Genomic DNA, 15,343 nt, shown 5'->3' on the forward strand with positions numbered 1-15,343 from the left:
GCCAGCTAGTATTTAGAGATTTTGTCAAGCAAATGAGGTTTGTGAACTACAGAGAACAGAAATGAAGTGTCCCATTGGGTCATTGAAAAGAACTGGATGATGGATGGACAGGAGCTTGTTGACCAAGATTGATTAGGATGGAATTCTGCAAACAGACGATTCCCAGGTCATCTGGTCAACATGAAAAGCTGAAAGGGGAAGCTCCATGGAAATAGCTTAGGAGAAAAAGGATGTTATGGATGTTTCAGACTGCTCATGTTTCTGTATTTTGAGGGGAATGAATGGCAATACCACAATAATATGTCTTAAATTGTATGATACTTAAACATTTTTTCTTCAAACCATTTTTATGTCTATTATCACTTTTGTTGGTCTTTCACCTTTGAAGAGAACAGAATGAGCGCTATTATCTCCATTTTGCAAAGAAGAAACTGAGTTTCAGTGATTTGTCCAAGGTAGAGTTGGAACTCGAAGCCAGCTTTAAGTCCAGCTTCTTTTACCAGGGGTAGGATTATCCACTGGGAGTGATAAACACAGATATCTTCATTTGTCTCCATCACTAAATTGTAGAGAATAAAGCTTGTGGGCTTGATACGTAGAATTTAGTTGTGGTCTGCAGGAATGGCAAAGCACTTTGCTGGTGGTTGCCAGAGTAATCGTCTTGACCCCAGCCTACTTATCCTCTTCCCTGTCAGCACGATGCCACTTTTCTCCTGTGGGACTATGATTTTTCTTTGTGGTTACTCTATTCTCCCTCCTTCCACTGTGGTTGAACATGCCACTGAGAGGATCATCTGTCATTCCAGCCACTTAATTTATAGCGAAAGATGACTGGGGTCAGATCATCTTAAAGCCAATATATCAGGCCAAGTAGCAGTAGTCAATAGCAGTGAATAGTAGTGAATCACAAATGCGGTACCTTAATGCTGTGTGCCACAGCTGGGTTAATAGGGTCAGAGTCTTGCTAAGCTCTGCTTCAGACAAATGAGTTAGGCTTGGCAATGAGAGCCTTAAGGATTAAAAAAAGAAAAGGTAAGACAGTGACGAAATTATCATTGAGGATCAGGAAAAACACAAAATGGAAAGATTATTAAGACACAAACGAAGACAGCAGAGTTTTCTTTTCCCATTGTCAATCAAAGAATTATGAATTGGATTTTGAAAGGTGAAGGGGAATTGGCAAGCAAGTTAACCTGAAGCTCTGAAACTTGTCCCTTGTTCCTGGTGACCTCTCTCTCTCTCTCTCTCGCTCTCTTTTTTAAATGAAATACACTCTGAAAACCTAAAATATAGCAGAAATGAGAATACAGAAATTATTACTATTATTAAAATCACACACTGGATAAGTAGCCAAAATTGACTAGGTGATGAACAAAACGTACAGTTAGACATGGATAGACTGTGAAGTGTCATTGAACATCGTACAGTATAAAATAGAGATTCTGAACATTCTTTTTCGCATTTTTTTTGTTTTTTTTTTGTTTTTTTGCGGTACGTGGGCCTCTCACCATTGTGGCCTCCCCTGTTGCGGAGCACAGGCTCCGGACGCGCAGGCCCAGCGGCCATGGCTCACGGGCCCAGCCGCTCCGCGGCATGTGGGATCTTCCCAGACCGGGGCACGAACCTGTGTCCCCTGCATCGGCTGGCGGACTCCCAACCACTGCGCCACCAGCGACGCCCATTTTTTTTTCACATTTTTAAATGGTTATTTATATTCACTTTACGCCACTGAATATTTATCGAACACCTCTCCTATGTGTCTACCATTATTAGCAATTATATGGCAAAGGAAGCTGAAAGACTAGTGTTTGCATGCAAAGAACATAATTTTATTTGAGGTGATAAGGCTTACAGACATGACGGTTTGTGCTGGAGAAGCTAGGAGAAGGGTGGGAAGAGAACGGGCCAGGCAGTTTTGTGACAGCAATTAGTAAACAGGACGTGACCTATGGGACCAGGGTTTGGATACCTGGGGTAAGGAAGAAGGAGGGAGCATTTGGGCTAGTGCAATGGCATGAGCAAAATTTGGGAAGCTGAAATGAGTAAGGCACATAAGAGGGCAATATACGCAACTAGCGATGGTGTTTGTACCGGGCACTGGTGGTGTGGGGTTGCATTATAGGTGTGGAGTTTGGCAATTGTATGTTTGGGGTCATTAAATGATGTGTTTTGGGAAGGCAGAGGGTTGCAGTGGCAAAGGCAGGAAACTTGATATCTGACAGACACGATCACCCAGGCAAGTTAATTAACCTCGGTGAGAAGGTAGTTTTCTCACCAAAAAAAAAAAAGGAAAGGTTAATGGTAGTACCTATCTCATTAGGTTATTGTAAAGGATTAAATAACATAATTTACATAAGACAGTTAAAACACTTGGCATCCCCTGAATGGTAGCCATTTTTGATTGATTATTGTCATCTTTTTTCTTAAGAGTAAACCATCTGGACTGTATAAAATGGATTGGAGAGGAGAGAGTCTGATCAGGATCATCAGTTAGAGGCAGTTAAAATAATGACAATCCAGTGTCCCCAAGAAGGGACAATTCCAAGAGATATTATGAGGGAAGGATCCACAGAGGTTGTGAATCTGGAATATATAGGAGAGAAGAGTTCAAGATGACACCACAGTTTAGATGAAGATGGTGTGTTTGAGGTGGCATCCAAGTACCATCCAGTAGACAAAGAAAATCTAAGGCAGCTTTCTTCCCCAAACTCCACATCAGCTGTTTAAGGTATTTGTGTTTATCCCCCCAAAAGGAGAATATCAGGCAGATTGTCACTAGTTTTTTGGCATACTCTACAGGCCTCCTGTGTCTTGAGTACCCTTAGGGCAATGCTCATGTTCCTTATATATTATACGTGAAGCTCAACTTGCTTTGAAAAAAGCAGCTTTGTCACTGAAGAGAATGATTGAACACTGTTTCCCTTTTGTGTCTGCATTTTGGTGACACGCTGAACAATGGCAGCATACATTTTAGTTGGAAAAATATTGACCACGTGTTTGAAAAAACCTGATTATTAAGTCTAACAAGACGGCTAAGGCGATATTTTTTTATGTTGCCTTTCATTTGTCTTTGAAACTTGAATATGCCTAGACTTGACAAAGAAACAGATTCTGGACTGTATCTATTTAAGATTGTCCAAGATAAGGCTTGACAGAACAGCTTATCTGCTCACTGGTGGCAGAAATGCAGTAAATTGTTCAGAGGACTGCCAAGCCATTAGGATACCTTGATAGCGAATGACATAGTGCTGTGACTTGCTCAGAAGGAGATGCTTTTTAAGCTCTTAGAAGCTAATGTCCACTATCAGTTAGCAACTGGGTGAGAGTTCATTTATCTGAATTAATTTGCACTGAAGGATATAGTGAAAAGAAAGGAGCCTCGAAAGTCACAGTGTAAAGGAGAAGTTAGAGACATGTTTTGCTTGTTGAATATTCTGATATTTGAGTTAATTTAAGATAATTAAGACCCAATTTCTAATAAGCAATGAAATCTCCCCTCCCTCCCCCTCCTCCAGCAAAGCAGGGCTATAGACATCAGCCAGTATTTACTAAACATTTCCTCTGTGCCAGGCACTTTGCCAGGGACAGGAGACAATGTTGAGGAAAAAAGAAAAGTCCTAGAGCCTTCAAAATGTGATTGCAGATGGTTGTTTAGGTTGAAATATTGTCATTGAATTGACAAGGGTCAGTCTTTCCTTATTTATTCTCTAACATCATGCAACTCCCAGCAAAGGACACCACACTCATGGGAGTGGCTATGTGAACCTGCTCTGTGCTTGGAAAGACAGAGAAAGACCTGGAACTTGAAGGTCATCTACCAATTCATCTGAATTGCAGACATGTTCCCTGCTGCCGTTCCTACAGGCTGTCTTTTCTGCTTCTTTTAAAGTTCGGGCGTCACTTTGAATAGTGGAGAGAAGGAGCATATGGCTGCAATATGCAGACATAGAATATAGGCTTGCAATTCACCCCACTTTTTCTGTCGTAATTGGATTTAGAAAGCAGGTGGCTGACAATTACAGAAGTAAAGTCTTTTTTTTTTGGTGGTACGCGGGCCTCTCACTGTTGTGGCCTCTCCCATTGCGGAGCACAGGCTCCGGACGCGCAGGCTCAGCGGCCATGGCTCACGGGCCCAGCCGCCCCGCGGCATGTGGGATCCTCCCGGACCGGGGCACGAACCTGTGTCCCCTGCATCGGCAGGGGGACTCTCAACCACTGCGTGACCAGGGAAGCCCAGAAGGAAAGTCTTTTAGAACAATGGCAGAATTCCTTCACCCCAAAATTCTAAAGCTCAAGATGTAGATGAAAATGAAACCTTGAAGGAAAAACCTGTTTTGGAAAGGCAGTAGAGGTTGTATTACATCTTTATTGTTTGTCCCCACTACCCTCCAAATCTGATTTGTTCATAAAATTCTCCTCTCAGTTCACATGACTCCAGAACATATAAATAAAATGTGAAGCATTCGTGTAATCATTTGGGTGCCTTGCCTACTTGATGGCAAAATTGTGGGAAAATGAAAGCATTTGTGTTTTTATTTTGTGTTCTATAGATAAAATATGAAAATGGAATCATGGAGATAGAAAGGAGTTCAAAGATTATTTTGTTTAACTCCTCATTCTGTCAAAGGAGAAACTGCGGCTATTTGTCCAGTATCACATAGCACGTTTTAACAACAATAAAGCTAGGATTGGGCTTCGCTGGTGGCACAGTGGTTGAGAGTCTGCCTGCCGATGCAGGGGACACGGGTTTGTGCCCCGGTCCGGGAAGATCCCACATGCTGCGGAGCGGCTAGGCCCGTGAGCCATGGCCGCTGAGCCTGCACGTCCGGAGCCTGAGCTCCGCAACGGGAGAGGCCACAGCAGTGCGAGGCCCGCGTACCGCAAAAAAAACCCCAAAAAACTAGGATTCATTTTTCTCATGCCTGTCTATGCCCCTCTAAACTCTACTGCCACTCATGATGGCCTGTTTTCTTCAGGTTTTTATCCAGAAGGATGGGGTCATGGAGACCCAACTTTTAGGCCACACTCTCCATCTCCTGGGGTGTTTAGTAAGATTTCACTGAATGGGAGAAATACTTGTATAGGAAAGGGCAGATCTCTGAACAGATCAGAAATGAACCAGAGAGTTCTCTAGCTTTTATGTATCTTTGACTATGTAGTTTATAGTTCAGCTTGTATTTTCAGAAATCAAAGGTGTAGTTTCATCAACTGTGAGCACTCTTGCTTTACAGCTATCATACGTTTTTGTTTTAAGGAAGGAAAATAGAGGCAGCAGGCCAAATACTGCTTCTAATTCTGTTACCTGGCTGTGAACTGGGATGCTTTATGGCTCATCCAAAGTATGGGGATAACTAATGTCCAGAATGTTCACATGCTATTCCCTCTTTTTTCAAATATCTTTCTCATATTCTCTCCTTTTAAAATAATGCTAGCTACCTGTATGTAATTTAATATTTAAATACAATTGCTTCAACCTCTCATCCTACATATGAGGATATTTAGCATCCCTTTCACCATCTCTGAGGATTCTTGGGTGGGGTGGCTTACATTTCTACTAGTCATCTCTGGCTTCAGTTTTCTTCTGCTTCTAAATTTATGATCCCTGATATGTGTTCCTTTTCTGCACATGGCATCTCATGACATCTTCCCATTCCTGTATTCTCCCAAAGAACTGTGGATTCAAGATTTCTTTGTAAAAAATTACCCCTGACTTGGTGGCAGTAAATATTTATTATTTCATCCCATGTCTGTGTGTTAGGAAGTTGGGAGTAGCTTAGCTGGGTTGTTCTGACTCAGGGTCTCTCAAGAAGTTGCAGTCAAGATAGCAGCTGGGGCTGCAGTCATCTGAAGGCCTGACTGGGGCTGGAGGAGCTGCTTCCAAGATAATTCAATCATGTGACGCTGGTAGTTGAGCAAGATGCCTCAGCTCCAAATTCATGGATTCCTCTTTCCTCATGTAGAAAAATTCAACCTTCTTTTTCTCTTCAGCTGTCTAGATTATGCCCTGAGCACGTGACCTTTTCTCTATCTCAAAAGGACCTGTAAGACTGAATGGGGTAACATGTGGAAGCTTCAGACTCCTTAAGGGGAAGAAGACCCTATGAAAATGTCAATTTTTTTTTTTTTTTTTTTTTGCGGTACGCGGGCCTCTCACTGTTGTGGCCTCTCCCGTTGTGGAGCACAGGCTCTGCATGCACAGAATCAGTGGCCATGGCTCACGAACCCAGCCGCTCCGTGGCATGTGGGATCTTCCCGGACCAGGGCACGAACCTGTGTCCCCTGCATCGGCAGGCGGACTCTCAACCACTGCGCCACCAGGGAAGCCCGAAAATGTCAATTTTTATACTTGATGTGTGCACATCACATGCTTAACCCAGATAGTTTAATGATCAGACGTGGAAGAAAGGAAAAGTATAACTTTTATAAAGATAAGGTCTTTATATTTATATTTAGAATTTTCATTCCTAGGTTTAATTTTCTAGAAAACCCACAGTATCTAAGAACTTTCTGGTGATGGGATAGATAAGACCTAAAGCCCTTAAGTTTGGGGGGAAATTAGCAGTTTTGATATAATTTTAGTTGTCATGAGAGTGTGAGCAGTTTGTAAAATAATACAATAAATCTTAATCTTACAATAATGTGCATTCAGTAAAGACTGCTAATTTAAAATGTGTTTCGGTTCTCTTAAAAAAGTTTTTTTCAAAAACACACTTGTTTACATTGTTTAACTAGTTTACCTTTTCTAATCTTTTTTTTTGAGACATGAAGGTTTTACCTATAATTTTTATAGTTGTTGCAGAGAAAACAATTTAAGTATTTTAAAGATAAATTTTATTTGAAAGTCATTTATATACTTTAAAAACTCTTGAATGAAACTGGTATTCAGTATTTTATGATGATATTTAATACGTTTTAAAACATACTTAAAAGGTTCTGTGAAAGTAATGTAAATAAATGTTAAAATTTACTTTTTATTTCCTGGATGTGTTGCTATTTCTGTAGTCATTTGACTCCATGATTAATAGCAGAATTGGGGAGAATATTACAAATGTGACTTCCAGGGTAGTTTATTTCAAGTAGGTATTTAAAAAACAATGAACTTAGTAACTACGTGTACCCTTTGCTAGAGAACTTCAAGTTAAGTCAGCTGAAAATTCAGCAGGGAAAAATGAACTGGGTTATCCACGTCTCAAAGGTACAAAGAAATAGAACATTCCTCTCCTATGTACTGTCTCTGAGCTGGGAGTCAAGGAGATTCTTTTACTTATGGTTTAATTTAAAGGGGCTTATTTACAACATATTTATATGACAGTTTGGTATGCTTTATTTTTCTGCAGGACTCAGTTACTGGAATTGTCAACTCTACCAGTTTATGTGCATGTTTCTCTTCCACTATGAGCAGACCAGTTGTACTGCACATTTGGCTGGCTTTCTGTAGCCTTCTACTTCTCAGCTTTGCCACACAATGTCTGGCCTTCCCCAATGTGGAAAGAAGGGAGATAGCACCTGTTCATGAAGAAGAAGGGCAGTCTGAGAGGCTGAACACAGATGACCTAGAAAATAACTCCATTACTTCAAAGTACACTCTGGTCTCTGAAGAACCAATGATAGTGTTAGCAGGACCATCAGCAATGTCATTAAATAAAGTATTCCCTAGTAACAAAGAAACCCCTCCTATAGGAGCTGGGCTCACGCAGCCTGATAGCCCTGGCGTTTACACTGCTACTGAGCCAGTGATCTCAGCAGGGGAAGAAGTGTTTGGTTCCAGCCAGCCAGAGAGAATGTCTCCCGAAAGCAGACTTTCCAAGGCCATGTTAACCAACCCTATCACTCCAACTGCTTCTCTGAATATTGATGAGAAGGAGGAATCCTCCCGTAGTACCATCATTCAGCCCATTGTGGAAGGGACCACCGAAGCAACACAAGGTTTTCTGCACTATGTGGATGATCAATTGTTTGCAACTGAAAATCAGGCAGGAGTTAGTCTGGGACATTCACCTTTATCCTATGTGAATGCTAAAGAGATGCTAACCACCCGTCCAAGGACTGAGAAATTTGAAGCAGACCCAGAGCATAAGACAACTTCTTTTCCTGGTGCTGAGCCCACAGCAGGCGCTGAGCCTTCCCAGATGACAGCTGATAATACCCAGGCTACTGCCACCAAGCACTGGCTCGCAACCTCCGAGTCCACCCTGAGTGTTGAGCCAGAAACTGACAGCCTGCTGGGAGCCCCAGAAGTCACAGTGAGTGTCACCATAGCTGTTCCAGCTGTCTCTGTTGTAAGTGTTGAGTGGGATGACACCAAATTAGAGAGTGTAAGCCAGATAAAGACCCCAAAGCTTGGCGACAATACAGAGACTCAGGTGAGAATGGAAACATCTCAGACAACCCAAGCAACCAGTAATGGTATGGAAGGCATGAAAGGGGGCGAAACTTTGACAGAGGCTGCAGATGTGGCTCTGAGGCTGCCTGAAGGGGAAGCACACAGGGGAACAGCCCTGCTAATAGCACGTGGGGATGAGAGATCATCTGCCTTCACCGATCAAAGTTCCTTTACTCCCACAAGTCCAGTGGAAGATATGAAAGTCTCTGTGGAAAACCTGGTCCAAAATACTGCAGACTTCATGGAATCCACCAAGGAGAACAATGCCATGCTGTTCTTAGAGACCACTGTTTCCATCTCAGAATATGAATCTGAGGTATATCAACCATTGGGAAATACATTTAAAGGTAAAAGAAAGAAAGAAAAAAAAGGAAAAAAATAAGCTTTGTTTAACTTGGAATGTTTCTGTTTGGTTTTATTATTTTTAATTGACATATAGTTGACACATAACGTTGTAATGTTTTAGATGTTTTATGGTTTTTTTTTAAAGTGACAATTTAGAAGTAAGTTATCTAAGTTTTAATGAAAAGCAAAAGTAAATAAATAAAAAATGCATTTTTCATAAAAATTACATCCAAATATAACCCCTGCATATAGACCTGTGGTATTCAAATAGGAATAATTTGCATCACGCCTTCTGCCCGCCCCCGCGCCAATCATTTGGCAATGTTTGGAGACATTTTTTCCAGTTTTATTGAAATGTAATTGACATATGGCACTGTGTAAGTTTAAGTTGTGTGGCATAATGATTTGACCTATATACAACATGAAATGATTATCACAATAAATTTAGTGAACTTCCATCAACTCATATAGATACAAAATTAAAAAAATAGAAAAACATTTTATTTTCTTGTAATGAGAACTCTTAGGATTTACTCTCTCAACTTTCATATATAACATATGGCAGTGTTAATTATATTTATCATATTGTACATCACTAGTACTTATTTATCTTACACCTGGAGGTTTGTACCTTTTGACTGCCTTCATCCAGTTTCCCCTCCCCCTACCCCTGCCTCTAGTAACCACAAATCTGATCTCTTTTTCTATGAGTGTGTTTGTTTTTGAAATATAATTGGCCTAAAACACTGTGTTAGTTCCTAGTTAGTTAGTTGAACAACATAGTGATTCGGTATTTCTATACATTACAAAATGATCACCATGATAAGTCTAGTTACCAGCTGTCACCATACAAAGATGTTACATATTTATTGACTATATTCCCCACACCGTACATTTCATACCTGTGACTCATTTATTTTGCACCTGGAAGTTTGTACCGCTTAATCTCCATTACCTATTTCTTGAGACATTTTTGGCCATCACAGTAGAGAGCATCTAGGGGGTAGAGGCCAAGATGCTGCTAAACATCCTACAGTGCACAGCAACCAAGATATATCTGAGCCAAAAAATATATATATATGTGTGTATATATATATATATATCTGAGAAACCCTGATATAGATTAATAGTTTTTAAACCTTTTATTATGAAAATGTGTATATTTACAGGAAAATGTGAAAAAATTAGCTATATGTTTAAATGATATACTCAACAATGTTGGATACTTATTTATACATTGTTGTAAAAAGTACTCACATTCCTGATATTTCTTACCAAAAAGCCTTAGGTAAATATTTATTTCATAGTATTAACCATATGAGTTCTCTGACTTTGTTTTCCTAAAAAGAAATTCTTCTAGAAATAAGGGGGGAAAGAATACCAGTACAGATAAATCCTCTCTGCTGGCTTGATTCTGCACTTTCTACTTCCTCGTGGCTTCTACATCTGTGAATGCTATGAGCTGACAATCCTTGCATTTGTTGCTGATGGATGATGTTTTTCTTTTATTGTGTGTAGTGGGTCAGATAACAGAATAGGGAGGGAAAGACTTAGTGTAATGTGCGTATGCTCATTCCATATTGTTTTGGAATATGTACAGCTGTTACTCCAGCGAATGGAAAATATCGAATTAATAATATGTTTTAGAAAGTGTTATGGAGATTGAATTAAAACGATAAAAGGTTTAATTTTACATGTCCAATTAATTTTTTTTTTTTTTGCGGTACACAGACCTCTCACTGTTGTGGCCTCTCCCGTTGCGGAGCACAGGCTCCGGATGCGCAGGCTCAGCGGCCATGGCTCACGGGCCCAGCCGCTCCGCGGCACGTGGGATTTTCCCAGACCGGGGCACGAACCCGTGTCCCCTGCATCGGCAGGCGGACTCTCAACCACTGCGCAACCAGGGAAGCCCTCCAATTCATTTTTTAAAGACTGTAAGACTTAGTATACTGGAAGTTTTCGTAGAAGCTTCCAGAAAATGTTTTGTAAGTTGGTTTTTAAATTCTATTAAGAGAGTTGGGTCCACATGACCATGCAGATATTAAATATGACCAAACAAGAAGTTTATTTCAGTTCTCCATTACACGTTAAGATATTCCTGGAGCATTAAATCATGTAGTTCCAGATTATTCACTGCACAGTTGAATCCATGATTCTTATGTACTAGACTTGCATTAGCTTCCATTAATACAGCCTAAAAAAGTAAAATGAATTTGGTAGTTGATTGTTTTTTTTTTTTGATTATTGGATATACTCCTTACTTAGTCATACTTGCCTCACTTAACTACAGTCTTTTAACAGGCAATTCCCAGCACAATATATGGCACATAGTAGGTGCTCAGTAAATATCTGTTCATTGAATGACTAAATGAAGATAGAGAACCATTCAGACTAGAATTATCTAATCTGACTGCCTGCATTGTCCAAATTAATCAAAAAGCTTCTAAAAATTCTTGGTAGAGAGAGGAACGGTCAAATAATTCCTTTCAACTTTACTTTTTTTGCTGTTTTGTAGAGTTAAAAATAATGTGAAAAATTGAGATTATTCACAGTAGTAGTAAGAGAATAGCCAAAAAGCTTTTCTACCCATTTTCTGGTGATTACAAGTATTTCTGAGAAGTAAACCACTCAATCCCACACAATCTAGTTTTAAGAAAGGTCACTTTTGCAGAACAGGTTTGGATTTCCTCCTTGAGTCTCCTTCTCAAGATCATTAAGTGACCTCAAAGGCCCTGCCCAGGACAAATGCTGATCCTAGTGACCTCAAGGAGGGAGGGATATGTGACAACTACAGTCTGTGGAGCTCCCAGGAGGGTGATAACTTTCACCTTTTCTCCCCCCAGAGAGTGACATTGTCAAAAGAGTGCTTCAGAAATATCCTGGATTGTGTCTTATCCCAGGAGCTTCTGAAGGAGCTGGAGAAACTGGAGTCATTAGTTTCTGAACGAAGCCAGTGGCACCTGGTTGCATTGGCAGAGGGACTTTGGAACTGTTCTGCCCTTTAAGACATTTTAATCAATCAAGAAGGTTTAGTCACACTGATGTGGTCAGCTGGTTTCACAACTGAGCTTGATTAAAATTTTTCCAATCTGTGTCTCCATCTGGAAATGGGGAAGACAAAATTAAATCTAAGGGCTTTCCTTCCTTATTTGTCTAAGAGGGGTGTCTAAGGTCTCGGCTCAGCCCCTGCAGGGCTGGTAACTGTGACTGATGAACTGTCATGACCAACCCATTGCATTATCCTACCATGTTCTTGTAGTGAACTTTCAGCAAACCTACTGGCTGTATTCAGATTTGTTGACTCCTGCAGGTTAGGCTCTAGAGAAATTTTATACAGGAATTCTGTAAATGTGATGGGGGTGCAGGTTGTATGTTTTACTCATCATTGGAAAAGAAAGAGGGAATAGGGGTGGATATATGTTAATAGCTGATGATGGAAATTCAGCCAAGGAACTGGGGGTGGCTTCCAATACTTGGAAGATGGACTTTTATCCCTGGGTGTCCTGAATTTTAACTCTTAATTTTTACTCCATTAAAATGCCTTAAATTTCAAAAAAAAAAAAAAAGAAGTAAACACCTCAAATGCCAATCATTTTAGGGCCCAGGGACTACTTAAGACATTCTCTTCTTCAGGGAATGAAATAATTTCTTGGCATTTTTGGGTATTATGAACAGATGAGGATCCTGAGATTATAGTCAGTTCTCTGATTCAGCTGGTTCTTCAGCTGTTTCACTTGAAGATCAGGTTTTAAAAGCAATCTATAATAATTATATATATTTTCTCTACAGGAATTGGGAAGAATAAGAGATGTGGAGAAATTCTGAATGTTATTTAAAAAATTCCCATTACTATTTCTAGCTCTCACTCTTCTTTCTCTAACAGCAGTCACTTATTCAAAGTATTATACCATGCCCATTTTTTTTTTTTTTTTTTTTTTTTTTTGTGGTACGCGGGCCTCTCACTGCTGCGGCCTCTCCCGTTGCGGAGAACAGGCTCCAGACGCGCAGGCCCAGCGGCCATGGCCCACGGGCCCAGCCGCTCCGCGGCATGCGGGATCCTCCCAGACCGGGGCACGAACCCGTTTCCCCTGCATCGGCAGGCGGACTCTCAACAACCGCGCCACCAGGGAAGCCCCCTACCATGCCCATTTTTGAAAATATTTATTTATTTATTTTTGGCTGCATTGGGTCTTCGTTGCCGCGCATGGGCTTTCTCTAGTTGCGGTGAGCGGGGGCTACTCTTCATTGTGGTGTGTGGGCTTCTCATTGCAGTGGCTTCTCTTGCTGTGGAGCACAGGCTCTAGGTGCGCGGGCTTTAGTAGTTGTGGCACGTGGGCTCAGTAGTTGTGGCTCGCGGGCTCTAGAGCACAGGCTAAGTAGTTGTGGTGCATGGACTTAGTTGCTCCACGACATGTAGATCTTCCCGGACCAGGGTTTGAACCCGGGCTCAAACCCATTTCGCCTGCATTGGCAGGAGGATTCTTAACCACTGTCCCACCAGGGAAGGCCATACCATGCCCTTTTGATATTTCTTGCTGTTTCGTGAAACTATGAGCATAGAGTGAACATTTATTTTGACATATTTTTTTCTCAAAAGTGTTCATTATGCTTTCAAAAATGAGGGCAACATGGAGAATGCATACTGCTTAAAATGATAAAACTATATATTATCTTTTTATGGCAAACATAGCATTGTCTTAGGTGCTAAAGATACAAAAAGGGCAATGAATCCTATCTCTCAAGAGATGTGTGATCTTATTTCAGAAAAAAACTTAATGGCACAAAGAGCAAATATGAATATGAAGCACAAGTAAGGTTGTCTTATAACCAGGCATATCAATCCATCAAATGTAAAAATCTCCAGTTCAAAGAAAAAATAGTCCAAACTGTTTGGAGACCAAGAAATGGAACTGCTTGTACCAAAAAACACCCAAACACTATTTTAAAGCAAATAAATTGTTTCTGAGGAAAAATATTTTTAGTAATAGGAAGAACAATGAAGTCATTAATAAAAACTTTGAGAAAACCTTTTCACCTATTTCTAGAATGTTATTTCTCATTGCATAATTTCCCAGACTTGGTAATGTGCTAAGTATCTAGGATTAGTATTTAAAAAAAGAGAGATAACAGAGTCTTCTAGAAATTAAGTTTTCACAGTGGCTCAGTATTTGAAATTTCCAGCATAGCCCCTCCCTAGGAAGGGGGCAAATATTAACCCTTATAAATAGTCTTTAATAATGTATTTGAGTGGATTATAATGTAAAGAAAGTGGACCTCTGATAGATACATCATACCCCACAGGTCTGTTTCATTCTGTTTTATGATTTAAAAGCAAGTGCAGATCTTCTACAGAGGCTACTCCAAGTTGTTCCTTAGGCAATGGCAGGATTTCCTTTCTCATGGCTGAATAATATTCCTCTGTGTATGTGTGTGTATGTCTGTGTGTCTGTGTGTTTATCCATTCGTCTGTTGATGGGATAAGCACAGTTAGCACAGTGGTTAAGAGCCCTAGCTATGTAACCTTAGTCAGGTTCCTTAGCCTTTCTACACCTAAGTTGTTTGTAAAATGAGGTAATAATAGCTGATATTTATTGAATACTTACGAAGCACTGGGCGTGTACTATTTTACATGTGTTATCTAATTTAATCTTTGTAAAAATGCTATGAGATAGATACTCTTATTATTTCCATTTTACCACTGAGGAAGCTCAAGGCCCAGAGAAATTAAGTAATTCGTTCAAGGTCATGCAGATAGTAGGTGGCTGAGTCCGAATTGAGACCCAGGCAAATTGGGTCTAGAGCCTGTGTTCTTGGCCACTATGATATATGGCTTCCATAGAATATTAGTACCTACCTCCCCTTAGTACATATGGGAGGATAAAATAAGATAATGCCCGAGATGCAAGAAGAACTACAATCCTGCAGCCTGTGGAACAAAAACCACATTCACAGAAAGATAGACAAGATGAAAAGGCAGAGGGCTGTGTACCAGATGAAGGAAAAAGATGAAACCCCAGAAAAACAACTAAATGAAGTGGAGATAGGCAACCTTCCAGAAAAAGAATTCAGAATAATGATAGTGAAGATGATCCAGGACCTCGGAAAAAGAATGGAGGCAAAGATCAAGAAGATGCAAGAAATGTTTAACAAAGACCTAGAAGAATTAAAGAACAAACAAACAGAGTTGAACAATACAATAACTGAAATGAAAACTACACTAGAAGGAATCAATAGTAGAATAACTGAGGCAGAAGAACGGATAAGTGACCTGGAAGACAGAATGGTGGAATTCACTGCTGTGGAATAGAATAAAGAAAAAAGAATGAAAAGAAATGAAGACATCCTAAGAGACCTCTGGAACAATATTAAACACAACAGCATTCGCATTATAGGGGTCCCAGAAGGAGAAGAGAGAGAGAAAGGACCAGAGAAAATATTTGAAGAGATTATAGTCGAAAACTTCTCTAACATGGGAAAGGAAATAGCCACCCAAGTCCAGGAAGCGCAGCGAGTCCCATACAAGATAAACCCAAGGAGAAACACACCGAGACACATAGTAATCAAATTGGCAAAAATTAAAGACAAAAAGAAATTATTGAAAGCAGCAAGGGAAAA

General features: G+C 40.3%; 1 protein-coding gene across 2 annotated transcripts in view; it reads left to right on the plus strand.

The window, feature by feature from the left end:
• Positions 1-7,394: 7,394 nt before the first annotated feature.
• ARMH4 (armadillo like helical domain containing 4) overlaps positions 7,395-15,343 on the plus strand; it is a 128,140-nt gene continuing 120,191 nt past the window's right edge. For both annotated transcript variants that reach the window (XM_065872351.1, XM_065872352.1), the window contains exon 1: positions 7,395-8,730. In XM_065872351.1, the coding sequence (XP_065728423.1) occupies positions 7,395-8,730 (1,336 nt within the window). The remainder of the gene's footprint in view (positions 8,731-15,343) is intronic.

This window comes from Phocoena phocoena, chromosome 2, assembly GCF_963924675.1.
Source record: "Phocoena phocoena chromosome 2, mPhoPho1.1, whole genome shotgun sequence".
Taxonomy (NCBI): domain Eukaryota; kingdom Metazoa; phylum Chordata; class Mammalia; order Artiodactyla; family Phocoenidae; genus Phocoena; species Phocoena phocoena.